The following is a 17831-nucleotide window of genomic DNA, read 5'->3' as shown; positions in this document are numbered from 1 at the left end:
CATGCTCTCAAAATAAAATGTTATTTATTTTTGCCATTTTTCTTCTAGTTTCTATAGATTTTGTCAATATGGTTAAGATTACCTGTAGAAACAGGACTCATATGTTTCTTTTTTCCTCCAACTACATCTTACAACTTTACATTTTCATGTAGGAAGAAAGGCTTTGGTGGAACTGCAGGAATGGCATTTGTAGGAACAGTATGTTCAAGGAGCCACGCAGGTGGGATTAATGTGGTATGTTGTTCTTCAAGTACAGTTTTGGACGTGGTCATTAGGATAGTCTATAGCGTCTGCTGACTCAGTGCTCCTCCCCCAGATCCGTACAGCAGCATAGTTTGTACATTATGAAGGATACGGTAATAGTAGCATATGTTCTTTTCCCTGGAGACTAGGTCAGGTTTTTAATATTTATTATATGTTATCTATTCTAGTTTTCTTTTATGTTGCTGTGATAAACCATGACCAGAAGCAGCTCAGAGGAGGAAAGGGTTCATTTGGCTTACACTTCAGGTCCACTCAGAGAAGTTAGGGCACAGACTCGGAGCATGGGTTTGAAGCAGAAACTACACAGGATTGATGTGTGCTAGCTCTGTGGCTCATGCTCAGGTAGCTTTCTTACAGCCAGGACCCACGCCTGGAACTCCCCATAGTGGCTGGCCTTTGTAGATCCATTGACAAACAAGAAAATGCCTCCTAGACATACACAGTCCAAACAGTTCTTCAGTCGAAGGGCCCCTCTTCCCAGGTGTGTCAGAATGACAACGAAATTAACCCGCATAGTATCTTTTTATGAATGAAGCTCCATGTTCATGAAACAGGCTCCACTTTAAAGAAACCAGCTTGGTTTCTCACAAGCTATAGGGAATGGTCTGTTGATGTCTTAGCAGCACACCAGTGACTCCAGATCCTGATCAGAGTGTGTGCAGACACGGCTGCCACTGGACACTTAGACAGACATAGAGTTGGCATTGTAGTAGATACACCACCTTTTGACAAAAGAATAATCTGACCCAGAGACCATTTTCTAATCGCACCTTCCTGTGTTTGTACAGTTTGGGCAAATCACTGTGGAGACATTTGCATCCATTGTTGCTCACGAACTGGGACATAACCTTGGAATGAATCATGATGATGGGAGAGAGTGTTTCTGCGGAGCAAAGAGCTGTATCATGAATTCAGGAGCATCGTGAGTAACCGAGCCCTTTCTGTCCCTTAGTATGATTGTGTTGACGTGTGTGTGTGTGTGTGTGTGTGTGTGTATGTGGGAGAGAGACACACACAGAGAGACAGAGAGACTGAGACTGTCTTATCTGACTGTCTGTGTAGGGCATATTACATGTGTGCAGGAACTCAGGAGGCCAGAAGAAGGCATCAGATGCCCAGAAGCTGGAGTTTCGGACACTTTTGAGCTGCTCAGTGTGGGTGCTGGGAACTGAACCTGGGCCCTCTAGAAGAAGAGCAAGTGCAGCTAACTGCTCCCTCCCCTCTCCAGCCCCAGATCAGTATTTCATAAGTCTGGGTTACTGATGTGTTTTCAAAATAGGAAGCCTGGAGCTGGAGAGATGGCTCAGAGGTTAAGAGAACTGACCTCCTCTTCCAGAGGTCCTGAGTTCAAATCCCAGCAACCACATGGTGGCTCACAACCATCTGTAATGAGATCTGATGCCCTCTTCTGGTGTGTCTGAAGACAGCTACAGTGTATTCATATATAATAAATAAATAAATCTTTAAAAAAAAATAGGAAGCCTTGTTTGTTGTATCTGAAATATACCAGTGAGAGATCCACCTTTTAAATTCAGTCATGTCAGACAGCTTTGCAGGTGCAATTTATTATCTATACTCCTCTGCAATGCAGTTGACAGACCAGTAGAATATGGGAACACAAACTTCTTGCTAGGTTCAGTGCTGTGTGAGTTAGACTGGAGGACTCCAAGAACAGTTGCCTGATGAACCCTTGCTTGCAGTAGCCATTCTCCTGGGTCTGCCTCACTAGTGCTGGGAGCTTGAGCCTGTCCTACATAAGTAGCCAACACTCCTTGCTGTTGACATACCTCCTCCAGTGCTTTCTCTCCAGCTTAATGTCGTCATCCCCTGTTCCTCTTAAAACAGACATGGAATCCATTAGTGCTGCCTATTTGTGCATGGATGTGGGGCTATCCAGTTTCTGGGCCACCTACTGATTGCTATGCCCTAGAAGAAAATGCCCATCCCCCACCCTTCCCAGTAGCCATTACATGCCAGTAGCTCCTGAGCTAGGAGTGTGAAGGCCTTGTGAGCTCTTCTGGAATTTTGACTGTGTGTGTGTGTGTGTGTGTGTGTGTATAATGTAGCTGTTATTAGTTTGTGAGAGCAATTGCTATGTCATACCCAGAAGACAGTGTTTCACTCTTCCTCTGCCTCTCACGTTGTTTCCTCCCCAACTTCTGCAGTGCTTTTCAGCCTCAGGTTGAGAGCAGAGATGATACATTGCTGCAGTTAGGGTTTGTATCATGAGCACCTATTCTCAGCACTTTGACCAACTATAGCTTTGTATTCAGTGCTGCCTTCTACAAAAAGATGAATCTTCTGACAACATTGAGAGCAGCACAAATCTGTGGAGAAGACACTTCCCGCTGTGACCTCAGAATCCTCCCATAAGTAGCCTTTTGACAAGGTTTATAGTGTTAGGCATGACTCCCTTTCTTTACAGCAAGCCTCACAACTGACTCCCATAATGGTCCTGCCACTTCTGTACTAGTGGGCCATCTTGACTGGCTTACTGTAGCATGTAGTGTCAGGCTGAGTCAGACCCTTGGTACGTTTTGTCAGCCTACAGCTCCCAGAACACCTTCCACCACTGGAGGTTATCCACCAGGAGGAAGTTTTTAGGCCAGTTGCAGATTGGTTTCTCTGTGTCCCGCAATCAAAACTGTACGGTGTTCTCAGATGTAGGTTCTGGTGGGCAGCCATTGGGTTCTGGTGAGCATCCAAGAGTAGTAGCCCATCTGGTTTTGCACCCCGTGGACCTTTCTGATCAATTACTTGTAGAGAAGTAGCCCATGCCTGGCACTGAGATTTTCATTTGATAACCTGTGTCCTCTGGGACTAGCATTGATCACCCCTGCATTCAGAATACACTCCCCCTCTTTTTAAATATAATCTAAAATTAGCTTTCAAAATAGTGGTTCACACACTCCTCATTTCCACCTCTCTGCCATCCCCACTTCGTAAGCCTTCGTCTCTCAGTATATCCACCCCCTCATCACATGTGCTTTTCTGTCTTCTTCCACTAAGATGTCTCTCCTCCCTTTCTCGGGGCCATGTTTTAGATTTCTTACCTTTATAGACACACCAAGTTAAACACACAAATCTAACTTCAAAGTTGGGATCTACGTACGAGAGAGAAAGTGGCATTTGTCTTTCTGAGTCTGGGATAACTCACTTGACGTATTGTCTAGTGCCAACAATTTTTCTGTAAATTTCATGATTTTATTCTCTTCAGAGCTGAATTTCATTGTTTATGTGTACCTCGTTTTCATGATCTGTTCAGAACATTCAGGGACGCCATTTCCTTGCTCATGTGAATGAAGTGGCAGTAGACACTGATGTACAGATGTCTCTGTAGGAGGTTGTGGATCCTTTGTGTGCCTGCCCAGGAGGGGGATAACTGGATACAGTAGTTCTATTTTCAGTGTCTGACCCTCCCCACAGCAACTCATTTCCATTTTTCCTGTACCAATTTTCTCTCCTTGCAACGTAGATGAGCAGTGGAAGAGGTTTATAGTACCAGGCATGCTTTCTTTCCACTTGGCTAAGCCAAGTTCAGTTAGGTAGCTCTTGGTTACCACTAAAATATAACGGCAGTATTGTACCTTCAAGGATGTCTCGGCTGTTGTTGTGGGTCATGCATATCATATCTGGATGGGACTGCTGTTTGAATGTAGAACCTGAACCACTGAAACTGTTAGAAGAAAACACAGGACAGGCAGCATCCTGTAAGGTACAGGTGTGGGACAGGCAGTATCCTTCTCTGAGTGGGTGACACCCCTCTTGGGGGGGGGTCCCTCTACCCTGGCACTTCAAGTCTCTTTGAGGCTAGGTACTTCCTCTTCCACTGGGGCCAGACAAGGTAGCGCAGCTAGAAGAACATATCCCACAAACAAGCAACAGCTTTTGGGATAGCCCCCATTCCAATTGTTTGGAACCCACATGAAGACCAAGCTGCACATCTGCTACATATGTGCGGGAGGGCCTAGGTCCAGCCTGTGTATGTTCTTTGGTTGGTGACTCAGACTCTGAGAGCCTTATAGGTCCAGGTTAGTTGACTCTGTTGGTCTTCTGTGGAGTTCCTATCTCCTTCAGGGCCTGAAGTCCTTTCTCCTACTCTTCCATAAGAGTCCCCAACCTCCACCCACTGTTTGGCTGTATCTGTCTGAGTCAGCTGCTGGGTGGAGCCTCTCAGAGGACAACTTGTTCCTGTCTCTAAGCATAACAGAGCATCATTAATAGTGCTAGGGATTTGTGCTTGCCCATGGGATGGGTCTCCAGTTTGCCTGGTTATTGGTTGGCCATTCCCTCAGTCTCTGTTCCATCCCCTGTGCATGGATTTCTTGTAGACAGGATAAATTTTGGGTTGAAAGTTTGGTGAGTGGGTTGGTGTATCTATTACTCCACTATAGTTCCTGCCTGGCTACAGGAGGCTGGCCTCTTCAGGTTCCATATCCACAATGTGAGTCAAAGCTAAGGTCACCCTAAGCAGCCTGCTATCCCAGGGGGACCTCCATTTTCCTGCTGCCTCTCTTCCCACTTCCATCAGACTTGAGACTCTTGAACCATATGGTTAGCTTTTCTTTCCCCATCCATCTTCCCTGCTGGCTGAGCACCCTGGTCTTAAACCAAGCTGCCCTGAGCAGCCTGCTATCCCGGGGGATCTCTATTCTCCCACCACCTCTCCTCCAACTCCATCAGACTCCTGAACCGTATAAAATTCAGTTTCTGCTGTATGTAGTAATTCAGTTTTCCCAGCACCATGTGTTGAGGATGCTATGTTTTCTCCGATGAGTATTTTTAGCAACTCTCAAAAATCAGCCTTATTGTGTGTGTAGACTAGAGCACTCTGTGTCTGGGCCCTTTATTCTGTTCCAATAATCTGCATTCTGCTTTTACCATGCTGTTCTTACTACCATGGCTCTGCAGTGTGACTTGAAGTCAAGCATATTGATTTCCCCACAAGTATTCTTTTTGCTAAGGATTGCTTTGACTAGCTGACATTGTTTTGTGCTTTCGTATGGCTTTTAAGATTGATTTTTCTGCTTCTGTCACTGGAACTTTATGATTACATTGACTCACTAGCTTAATTTTGGAAGGCTGTTTTTACAGTGGGATTCTTCCAATCCATGTATGAGTGGGCTTTTCATCTTACAGTGGCTTTAATTTCTTTCTTCAGTGTTTTAAAGTTTTCATTACAGACGACTTTCACAACATCATTGCTTAGGGTTATTCTAATGTATTTTATTATTCGAGGCTCTTGTTAATGATATTGTTTCCCTGATGTTTTTTCTCAGTATGGTTGTTACTGGTATATAGGAAGGCTGCTGATTTTTGTATTCTTATTTTGTATCTTATCACTTGGCTATAGTTGGAACTGAGCTTTTTCTTTTTTTTTTTTGAACCTTGCTCTAGGGTCACATTGTCAAACATTATTTATGACAAAAATGGGGTTCATCTGCTGAATACAAAGCCTCATTAAATAGCCTTTGCTATTGGGTGGACACTGCAGGCTGTAATTAGGGACTGATGTGTCGGATAAACATAGGCTGGCCCAGCTACTGTGGTTGTCTGATGTACACATTCTACAGAGAGCATTATTGCATGAGCTGTGTGGAAGCCACAATCAGTGAGAGGAAGTCAGCAATTACAAGTCTGTTTTACTTGATGGCTAGTCATTTTGTTTTGTACCTGGTTATCCCCGCAAACATCCCCACATTCACTGCTGCTAACTTTCCTCTGTCAGCCAGCCTTGGCATCTCTTTTATTCTCATGTGTTTCCTTGAAATAATCGACCCCTCTTCCTGATCCTAAGGATGCCATTCTGACTCACCGTCTGTGAAGTAGATTCTGGGAGAGCCCTGCTTCAGTCTTCCTGTTTAGCACAGCAGCAGTGCTGAGCCTGCTGACTTGAGTCAAAGGGCATGTTTTGTTTGGTCTCACGCCTAGTCACAGTGACCATGTTTCAATCAAGAGCCACAGTTCGCCGTGGTCTCTTCCATCTTTGCTCAATCTCATTCATTTTCTTACTCACTACTTCCCTGAAGGGCCACTGGCTTCCTTATCAGTTCTAGAACATGCTACCTGTGCCTTAGAGTATTTGTTCATGGTTTTCTTTCTGTCTGTGATGTTCTTTCCCCAGATTTCCAGTTTTGACTGAAGTGTCATGATGTATGAAGTCTTTGAATCAACTGTCCTTTGGACTGCCTACCCCAGCCTCCCATAAATCTTTGCTTCCCTTTTCTCCAGACTATTGCCACCTTTTCTCATTCCACCCAAGTTTTCAGTCTGCTACATTCACTAGTGTAACCTTCACAGAAAGGGTTTCTGCCATGTTCATGGCTCTGTCCCTTGAACTGAGGAGAGTACCATATGCAAACAGATATCCAGCATGTACTGGTGGATGAGCGCATGCTTGGTAGGTTCATCGGGTCTCATCATAGCTTCAAGAGTAGTGAGGAAAAAGCAAAATGGATTCTATTGCCCAGAACTTGTGGGAGAACTTATGTAATTTATTTAATATGTAATTTAAAAATCTGTAGTGTGGTTGGGTGGGATTGGCATATGGCTTTAATTTCAACACTCAGGAGGCAGAGGCAGGTACATCCTGAGTTTGAGGGCAACCAGGGCCACACAATAAGACTCTATTAAAAAAAAAAAGTAAAATTGATATTTACTGTTTTTTGAGAGAGTCTTTCTCTGTTGCCCAGGGTAGCCTCAGTTTCTTTCTCTTGCTCAGTTTCCTGAGTGCTGGGATGGTAAACACTAGCATAGGTGGTGAAATGTTACTGTTGTCAAGCAGATTAACATATCTGTAGCCCTGCATAGTTACCCAGATTTCCTTTTGTGTCAGAAGAACCTAGAACCTCGTCCTGTAGCAAAAATGCCATGTATTCTGAGGTTGCGATGGCGGTGTTCCTGTCGGGCATGGCCTCTGTTCTGGCCAATCCTGACGTATGTATGATGATATCCTCCTCTCGCCTCCGACTCCTCTCACCCCCATCTTCCCGTTTGCCCCCTCCAGCTGTCTTAACTTCTACTCCTTGTTCATCTTTAGCTTTTCTTTTACAATTTCACATATGATTGAGATCTTGTGATATTTTTCTTCTTTGTGCCTGGCTTATTTTACTAACACAGAGCCCTCAAGGTTCATTTGTCTTGTGGCAGATAGTGTGGGTCTCCTTTTCTGAGGCTGAAGAATATATGTGCACATACATGTATATGCATACACAAGCATACATGACGGTATAAGCACACACGTGTAACGGAATGCATGCACACATACTATAGTACGTTTATCTGTCCATTGATGAACACTCAGGCTCTTTCCAGGTCTTGGCTTCAGTGACTAATGCTGAACAGGAGAATACAGATGTCTTCATGATGACGATCTCATTCAGCAGAGGGTGGACTTCTGGGCCTTTCTGCTTCTCTGTTAATTTCCTTCAGAGTACCATGCTGTTTTCTGCCGGCTTTGCTTTTTTTCCACAGCCTTACCTGAACTTCTTATTTAGGGTTTTATAACAGCCACTGGAACAGGGCTGAGGGATGGATGGTTTGTGGTTTGCTTCGAGTTTCCATGGTGGTTACTGATGCTGACCACCCTCTTCATGTAAGCTGTTGAATATTTATTGTCTCCATCTGAAAATGTGTATTCAAGACCGTTTTCTCATTTCGAGGTATTTTCTAATATTGACTTTTCCTTATACATTTAGTTATTAACCCTTTGTCAGATATATGGTTTGCAAATATTTCCTTAGAAGAAGCTTTCCCCCACATACTAAAGGATAAAATTGAATCTTTACGTTTTGTGCACATGATGCCAAAATGGATAAAAGATCTAAGCACACAAGACATTAAGATGTGGAAATTCCTTGATATTGGTCTTAGCAATGATATCATACTCAGAATTTAGGTTACCAGGTAGAGAAATTGGGAGGTAGACAGGTAGATGACTATACCAGATAAAATTTTAACAAAATGTGGGTTTGTCAACAATTCCTGGCTTATAGGCACATTTCCTACAGATTTTCAAAGTAAAGATGATCAACAGGATTACCTGGTAACATGTAATTATTGGATGTGTGGATTAAGTGCTCTGAAGTGTCCTGTGAACTCAGATGTTCCTCACGTGTCCTGGCATTTTTCTAGGCTGCTCCTCATGTGTTCCTCACACATGCTTCACACAGGAACAAAATGTGGTTGGTTTGAATGCTATAAACTCGGAGTCACCAGTATTGGGATGGTGTCACAGTAAGGAAAGAAACTAAAACATTTCTCTTAGATGCTTTTTTACCGAGTGAGCCCAGATTTGAATTTTCTACTTCATGGTGTCTTCTGACATCTCTGTCTGTATGTAGATTATATGAATCTAAATTTGTGTCTGCCTGAATGCTGCCTTGTGAATACGTCTCTGTCTCTGTCCCTATGTATCTATCTGAATGTGTGTGTGTGCACGCGCACATATGTCTGTCCCCAACAAGGAATTTGCTCTGTGTTTATTGAAGAGCATAGACAGCATCACATGGGGAAGGAATAGGATACTTTATTAGAAATCTGTACAAGAATTTTACAAGGGATAAAGTCGCTGACCCCAACTGACCCAGATAAAAACAGTATAACAAATACCACAGACAATATTACAGATAATATCTGTGCGTTCCACTCAACATTTATGGTGAATATTCACTTCTAACATTGGGAGGATAGAGAGCAAAATAGAGACAGAGAGAGAGAGACAGAGAGACATACCAAGAGAGACAGAGAGAGACACAAACGCACAAAGAGACAGAGACAGAAACCCAGAGACAGAGGCACACAAACACACACACACACACACACACACATACACACACACACACACAGAGATATAAAGAGACAGAGACAGACAGAAACAGAGACAAAGAGAGACAGAAAAAACTATTCAAATATATGAGCTTGGGGGCCATTCTCACTCAGTGACTATGAACAATCTGGAATCACCCTTTTGTGTTTTTCACATGGCTCGCAGTGTATGAGTTGGGGGAGGGGAAGACAAGTGGTCAAACTGCAGATATCAGGATTGGGAAGCACACAGTAGCTTCCAGCATTTGAAATGTAGCATTGTAGAGAAATAAAAGCTCAATTCTGAATGAGACTAGGTAAGTTTTTAAGGTCTCTGTAGATGGAAAGTCCTGTGACTTTTGGTTTTATGTATTAACAAGTGATATGCTTGGAAGATATTCTCATGGGGCACAGCACAGGGTAACTTTCATGGTGAACTATGTAGTTCCTAAGTCATTCCTATATTTATTAGAGATAGATAATCTCGTTTTTGCCAACTTTTGTTTATTTCCTGCTTTCTACAGTGTTTACTTCTTATTGGTTCAAGATATGGCTAAGAACTTTCAAGGTAAGCGGTGACTATGATGTGAAGTCTCTGTCTTACTATTTATTGTAGAGGGTCCAGAAACTTCAGCAGTTGCAGTGCGGAGGACTTTGAGAAGTTAACTTTAAACAAGGGAGGAAGCTGCCTGCTCAACATCCCGAAGCCTGATGAAGCCTACAGTGCGCCCTCCTGTGGTAATAAGCTGGTGGACCCCGGGGAGGAGTGTGACTGCGGCACACCAAAGGTCAGTCAAGTCTTCCAGAGACACTGCGGGCGTTAGTGGTCAGATGAGGCTTGCTCTTGTGTTACAGACATGTTTCTAGAACTGGTCAGCTCCTGGGAGGTTAGCTAATGATGTCATGACTTCATGCAAACACTATGGTCCCCTTCTTTTTTAAACATTTTCCCTATCCGCCTTTTATCTTTATTGTAGCTATTGGATTATTTGTTACTGGCATTACACAATTGTTCAGTTCCTTTACATGTTTACCATTGTGGCCCTGCTAGTAAGGACATATTGTTGAGCTGGGTTCATTTACTAAATGAGCCCAGCTGATTCATCCTCCAGCATCTGCCAGTGTCTGCATTCTTCCTCCTGTAAGCACGTGTGTTTGTCACCTGTGGATCCCTACCTCCACGGCCCTCAGCTGTGACCACCTTCATTGTTACTGTTGTCCAGCCACGTTCCTCTCAGTAAACCCGTTAAACTGGCTCCCCTTGGGTTGCCATTAGATTCGGGACATATTTGTTCAGATATAAGGCCTACAGTGTTATTCTCAATGTTTTTCCTTGCCTGACCACTCTTGGTTTTGAAAGCTTACCTGTATCCTAAGAGAAAATTGTTTCTTTGTCTTATGTGATTGATGTATTCCATGACTTCTGTGAAGCCTTTGGAGTTTCCTGACCAACAACTAGAGAGGAAATTTCTCATGCTTAGAACTGGGGCTTTGTTAGGTAGTCTACGGCTCTTAGAGGGACCATTGTCACCTCAAGAGTTGTCACTTTATTTAAGCTGTGTATAAACAGCTTAAAATATGTATAAACATAAATGCTATGTGTAATTTGAGATAAGCATACACTGTATCCCTATGCCTTTTCCAAAGATCCGCAGTGAGTGTATCTGCCGCTCACTGCCTTTCCTCTCCGCCCTTCTCCAAGCTGCTCTCTCCACCCGCCCCGTTCCTGTACATTTTCTCTGTGCATGTCCCTGGTGTCTAAGGCTGTGGAGCAGGCGTCCTTGCATGCACTTGCCACATGTGTATCCAGTGATATGTGTTCAGCTCTTTACCTTTGTTGGAAAATTGTGTTATTTGCTACTGAGTTCTGTCTTCTTTATCTTGGATATATGTCATCTGTTAGATGCTTGATTTATAAATGTCACCTTAATAGCTCTCCTTCAATAATGTACAGAGTCTTAGAAGCACAGAGATTTGATTTTGATGAAAGCCATTTTTCACTTTGTCCTTTTATGGCTGATGCTTTGGCTGCTCCCACTTTGTACAGCTTTTTCCTGGGAAGTTTCTCGTTTTAGACTTTACATTTAGGTCCATGAGCCATCTTGACTTAGTGCTGTGTGTATGTGTGTGTGTGTGTGTGTATCTGTTTGAAAGTATAGGTTGTAGCTCATTTTTTATAATTTTTGCTTTGTGATAGAAATGCTAGTGACCCTGATTTGATTAGTGTACCTTGAGTATATGAAATATTAGGCTGTCTCATATATAGATTTATTGCATGTTAATTTAAAAAAAATCTATTTTTAGAACTTTACTATGAAGTAATCATAGGCAGATAAGTGGTTGCAGAATAGTGCACAGTACTCCATGTACTCTTTTGCCAGTCCCCCAGTGGTGACAGCTTACAAGGCTATGGCTATATTCCTATAGGTGTCTGTAGGTGGGATGTTGGAGTTGAAATGTAACTGTCATGGAACAAAGCATGGTGACAGAAGCCAAGAAACATACTCTCAGTGTATAATGTGTGTCTTAGCATGTGTGCGTAGTGTGTACAGGGCACTGAGGCCAGTCCTCACTCTCAGTGTATAATGTGTGTCTTAGCATGTGTGCGTAGTGTGTACAGGGCACTGAGGCCAGTCCTCACCTCGTACCCTGTAAGAAAAGGAATAGTTTCCCTATCCAGAGAAAAGAGCCATCCCATGGGTAGTGGGACCCTGAGCAGGGAGAGAAAGGCATCCATGAATATTTCCTTCTCTGTGGTTCCTCAGAATTCATGTGTCAAACCTGTAACCTGCAGTGAAGCAGGTTTGGCAATGGGGTCTCTGAGGAAAGAAGATTAAATAAGCACTGGAGGATGGAGCCCTGGTTCACTAGGGTCAGTGTCTTTAGAAGATTCTCTCCAGTGCCAGCTAAGAGATTGGTCATAGCCTGTCAGCCAGCAAGAGAGGGCAGGGTGCCCAGAGTTCTCTGTGAGAACTATCACCTTGCTTTTCTAGCCTTCAGAACTGAGAGAAAGTAAATTTCCATTCTTTAAGTCCTTCAGTCTTTGGTATTTTATCATGGAGTTACCAGCTGTCTTGTGAAATATGTTGAGATTTAAATACTTGCAGCTATAGACTGACTGGTGTGTCTATTTTTTATTAATTAAAAAAATTATTTATGCCCCAGAGAAGGGAGATGCCTGGGGGAAAGTGGGGTGGGGGGAGATTGGTGTCTTTACAGCACCTAGAAGAGAGCAGGCCGTGGCTAGGTCAGCGTGAACTTGCAGGGCAGAACACTGTACTAAGGCTGCTGCTCTCAAGGACTCAGAGAGAGTTTGTTTATCAGTGGTCACTTTCTATTTGCAGGACTGTGAGTTGGACCCATGCTGTGAAGGAAGCACTTGTAAGCTCAAGTCATTTGCTGAATGTGCATATGGCGACTGTTGTAAAGATTGCCAGGCAAGGACTTCTCCCTATCAGGAGCCAATCAGAAGGAAAATGGAATCTGGAAATGCATCTCTGAGATGTCTGCATATCATTTTTATCATATGACCATTTGTATTTCATCCCACTTGTGTGCATTTGAATGGCACTTTCTGTGAGGAGGGGCCTGCTGAGTTAGTTTTGGGTGCTGGGGGTTAAACCTAAGATGGCTCAGGCTTCCTGCTTGCAGGTAAACACTCACCAATGAGCTATGTTTCCATTTTTTGTTTTCTTGATTCCCCTTTTCAAGTAACATATATCTCTTAGGGAAAATTTAAAAATATCAAAGTATAGACTGTAGAGAGTTAGGGGTTGGGAGTTAATTGATGAAGAAGATCTGAATTAGATCCCCAGAACCCTTTAGAAACAACCCCCTCCCTTCAACCAAAAACCATGGTGGCGTGTGCTTGTGATCCCAGCACAGAACCTGGAGCTCTCAGCCTGCTACACTGGCTGGCTGCCTGAGCTGCAATGGTTTCCTGACCTCATCTCCAACGCTCAGCTATGTTGGCTGTCTCCCCACCCTCAAACTCATTCACCAATCGAATGTTGATTCCAGGAGTGCTGTTGTCCGCCTTATCGGACTGCTGATTCTGCAGTGTTCCTTGAGTTTGCATTTATTTTGTGTTTCTTTTGGTTACCCATGAGGTTTGTTTTTCATTTTATATCTATGAATTGACTGTTTTGGGCTTTGTTCACTTTTATGTTGGGTGATGTAATGTCTGGTGTTGGGACCTTTATATACACACTGTGGTTTCAAGTCTGATGGCTTTGTGGGGACTCTCCTGATGTTCCTGTCTGATTTGAACCTCATTACCTTAGTTCCTTCCAGGAGGCTCCATGTGCAGAGGAAAGACCAGTGAGTGTGACGTCCCTGAGTACTGCAATGGCTCCTCTCAGTTCTGCCCGCCAGATGTCTTCATTCAGAACGGATACCCTTGCCAGAATAGCAAAGCCTACTGCTACAATGGCATGTGCCAGTATTATGATGCACAGTGTCAGGTCATCTTTGGTTCAAGTAAGTTCTAAAATTAACTTTTCTTTTTAATTAACTTGTAATAAATCTACATATGAGACATTTATAATCAATTGATTTTATCATCTGTTTGCCTTAGGTTTTTAAAGAAGGAATCAAGCATTATTGATGAGGTTTTTGTATCTCCATTTTTCCTCCTCCAGTAGTAGCCGTGGTCAGGAATTTTTATGTCTAATTTGATGATTCAGTGGATGCTTTATGTGGTCCCTCTCCCTCTTCCCACTTTGTATAACACACAGTGTCTTAGGGTTTTCATTGCTGTGAAGAGACACTATGACCAAGAATCCTTATAAGATACGACATTTCATTGGGGCTAACTTACAGGTTCAGAGGTTCAGTCCATCATCATCATGGCAGGAGCATGGCAGCATCCAGGCAGACATGGTGCTGGAGAAGGACCTGGGAGTTCTACATCTTGTTCCTATTCGAACAGGAGAAGACTGGCTTCTAGGGAGCTATTATAAGGGTCTTAAAGCTATGCCCACAATGACACACTTCCTCCGACAAGGTCACACCTACTCCAAGGCCACACCTCCTAGTAGTGCCACTCCCTGGGCTAAGCATATGCAAACCATCACACACAGTGTATATAGATATGCACACACAGAGGTTTGAGAACTGAGTACTGTACCTAGAACCTCACATATGCTAGGCAAGCACACTATTGCTTTGCTATGGCCTCACCGTTCTGGTTTCTAGTTCTGATATTATAGGCTGCATGGGTCTAACATTTGTATTCATCATTTAGAATGTCCTTATGATCCATGTATACTGACACATTTCTATCACGGTATATTAGAGTATTCATTAGTTACGTGGACTCTGACTAGTCTCTCCTTTGTGTGTGTATGAAGTATGTCTTTGTGTATGCGAGTACATGCGTCTTAGTGTGTGTGAGTGTGGACATAGACTAGCTGGCCCTTCAGCTTTAGGGATTCTTCTGTCTTTACCTCCCTTTCCTTATAGAATCTCTGGATTTACAGATATGAGCTGCTTTATGTGGGCTCTGGGGATTTGAACTCAGTTCCTTACACTTGTAGACAAAGTATGTGTGTGTACCATGTGCATGCCTAGTGCCTTTGGAAATCAGAAGAAGGCATTGGATTCCTAGGAACTAGAGATAGGGATGGTTATGAACTACAATGTGGGTGCTGGGAATCAAACCCAGGTCCTCTACAAGAGCAACAAGTGTTCCTAACCTCTGAGCTGTCTCTCTAGCCCCTACTGGTTTTGTTTTTGTGGGTAATTAATTTTCATTCTTTGTCTTTGTTCAACTCTGACAGCTCATGTCCCTACACGTGATCACTTTATAGTCTTCTTTCTTCGTTGTAGAGTAATCATAGTGATCACAGAAGTGTTGACTGTATTGCATTGCAGCCATGTTAATGCTGTTCTCTGAGCTGTGTAGTAAGGTACAATTGATTTCCTGCCATTCTCTTTCTCTCGAATGGATGATTCTCATTCTGCCTGTCTCCTTCCCTCCCTGTGTGCCTTCCTGCCTCTAGAGCTGTCTGTCTGTCCCCTTTCAATGAATTTGCTTAATACTTACCATTATTGCAAAATAATTTGGAAAATTGTAAATAGTTAATGTCTATTCTGATATTGTCTTAAAGTGGTTTAAGGCATCAGCTGTTCTACTGATTTCAATCTGTTTAAAGAAGTCTAAATAGGATGTCTGTGTTTGTCTTCAGTTTTAACTTGTTCTTTGTATTGTTGTGTATGTGTGTACATGCATACTGCATACACACACACACACACACACACGATGGATTGGCTCATGTAGCTCTGCTATCAGTAGAACTGATAAAGGACTTCTGTTCATGGACGCCAGGCTCAGGACCCAGAAGATATCCCAGTCAGTTCCAGTGGTAGGAACATTACAGGTGTCTGAGCCTGGTATCTGTTAGGAAAATTCCCTCCTACTGGTTGTGCTTTGTTCTGTTCAAATGTGAAATGATTGTTTAAAGCACCCATGAGTGCATCCTGCCGTATTCTCTCTGTTCAGTTAAGTATTAGCCTTATCTAAAAGTGCTCTGGGAAGTCTATCTTATATCACACGGTGTAAGGACAAGAGAAGGAAGAAGATATGCACATATCCTCACAGGCACAGCCATACTGAAAGAAGATGTCGGTGACAGTTGTAGGCCTCAGGCTTGTGACTGCTCTGTGGCCATAGCTCACACTTCCAGCTGCTTTCTAGTCTACATTACATTTTACACTGCCCGTTCTGTTTCTCTTTGACGTCAGGGAGTTCCTTAGATGGCTATAGCTCCCAACCTGGTGGAGTGACCTAAACATTCATTCCTGAAGGGCCTGGGCCATGTGTGGCTTTGCTGGATTTGGTTGTTAGACAGGATGAGGTAAGTATTTAGGAAACTCCTGTATTCCAGGCCTGCTCTTCTTGCTTCCATGTAGGGTTATGGATCTGTCATCAGCCGCTTACAGAAGCCTTTCTCTGTCGGTTCAGAAACATGCAGAGCCCAGCATAACTGAGTGTGCAGCATATGTTCCAGCCCAGTGGACTCATTACTGTGGCATCTAGTGGAAGAATTTCTTCTTTGGACACTCAGACCTCTAAGCTATTAAAGCATGAAGTCATGGGTACAGGAAGCATGTTTTTGCTAGTGAGTCATATTGTTAAGTGTTGCCACTCCCATTTGCACCCCTTAAGATCTGTGCCCTGGATTGTGGTTGTCATTGTTGGACCTGATTTAGAGCATATATAGCTTTTGAAGTACTGATGCTCCTGTCCATCTAATTAGTACCATCTGACTGCACTGTAGCTGGGTATCCTGTGTATCTCCACTACTCTAACAAGCCATCTAGTAAAAATAAAATACTGTACTTAGTGATATGGATAGGCCTGTAAGCCTAGCCACTGCGAAAGCAGAGGCCGGAGGATTGCAAGTTTAAGGCCTGCCTGAGCTACAGAGAGCCAGCCTGTGCAGCTTAGTGAAACCTTGTCTCAGACAGTAAACAGTGTTAGGAGATAGCTCTGTGGTGGAGCACTTGCCTAGTGTGCACAGGGCCTCAGTCACCAGCACTTGAAGAAGTGGTGTATATGTGCCCAGGTACAAAGTGCTGTACCTTCTGTGATGGACAGGGTACTCAGATGCTGGCTGATGCTCAGGAAAGGGTGCCATATCAGAGACCCAGTGGATTTTGGTGGCGACAGAGGCGGCTAGGAAATGAGGCTGCCTACAGTTCCCAGAATGGGTTTTCCTTCCTGTTGATGTTTTGGCCCGAGCACCTCAGTTGGTCATAATCATGAACTCATCCATCTCTCCTTCCCAGCACATGAACCACAAGATGTACTATGGGGGTGTTCCAGAAAGAGCATTGCCACTGTTCACTTTTGGGTGATGCTTCCACAGCACTCAGAACGTCTGTGAAATGCTTTGTTCTTCTCATCCTGTGTCAGTTCTTGGTAGGGTTCCCAGAGTGGTCATAGATGTTAGACTCAGGCTTGGAACACTGGACATGGACTTGTGGTCCCTCAGCTGCTTTCATTTTGGTTCTCATGGTGCTAGTGGGTTCCCATCCCATGCACCCTTGTGTTTTGGAGTCGTCTGTGCATGATTGAGTCCTGTTTTCAGCACATTTACCAAGGTTGCAGTGGCCAATGATTGGCACCGAGGATGTCTTCAAAAAGGCTTCCTAGAATCCTGTCTTCCCATCATTCTCTCCTTTATCCTTGAGTCAGCAGGAGCAGCAGACACATCTGACTCAGTTCCTTCCTGTATATCATCTGGGAAGTCTGTAACGTTCCCTGTTGCTCTGACTTGGACGGGAACACTGGCATTTTCCCTGGACAGCGTTATGGATATCTGTTTTCATGCTCACTGCTTCCCTCTGCTGCTCTGCCTCCTTTCGCCCACATCCACCTTCTTTCAAACTGACTTAGCCTCGAATCAGGCATCTGATTCAGGAGGGAGGGGCTGATGATTTGACTAGGAAATACTAACAGCATTCTTGGGGAGGGAAAAATGAAAGTAAGTGATACCAAAAATGTAAGAAAATGAGAGTGGGTTAATCCTTTGTCACACTGTGTAGGTCTCAGTGTACTTACCTAATGTAAGCAGCCATGTACGATAAAAACATGCGGTCTCTACTGTAACTGGAGACAGTGCTGGGCTTGTGAGAACGGAGAGTGAGCCTGTACCTGTGACTTAGCAGGAGCTAGTTACTGTTGCACGGCTGTGACAGTGTGGAGAGTGAGCCTGTACCTGTGACTTAGCAGGAGCTAGTTACTGTTGCATGGCTGT

The 17831-nt window shown here is 43.7% G+C and overlaps 1 protein-coding gene across 1 annotated transcript in view; it reads left to right on the top strand.

Moving 5' to 3' along the window:
- Positions 1 to 17831, top strand: part of Adam9 (ADAM metallopeptidase domain 9) — a 65947-nt gene that overhangs the window by 23821 nt on the left and 24295 nt on the right. Inside the window, exons 10-14 of the mRNA XM_028768172.1 lie at positions 153 to 234; positions 1053 to 1186; positions 9686 to 9857; positions 12414 to 12506; positions 13353 to 13548. Coding sequence (XP_028624005.1) covers positions 153 to 234; positions 1053 to 1186; positions 9686 to 9857; positions 12414 to 12506; positions 13353 to 13548 — 677 coding nt within the window. The remainder of the gene's footprint in view (positions 1 to 152; positions 235 to 1052; positions 1187 to 9685; positions 9858 to 12413; positions 12507 to 13352; positions 13549 to 17831) is intronic.

This window comes from Grammomys surdaster, unplaced genomic scaffold (assembly GCF_004785775.1).
Source record: "Grammomys surdaster isolate TR1022 unplaced genomic scaffold, NIH_TR_1.0 185, whole genome shotgun sequence".
In the NCBI taxonomy this organism is placed as follows: Eukaryota; Metazoa; Chordata; class Mammalia; order Rodentia; family Muridae; genus Grammomys; species Grammomys surdaster.
The sequence above is the reverse complement of the archived record's forward strand: the minus strand, read 5'-3'. Positions and strand labels throughout refer to the sequence as shown.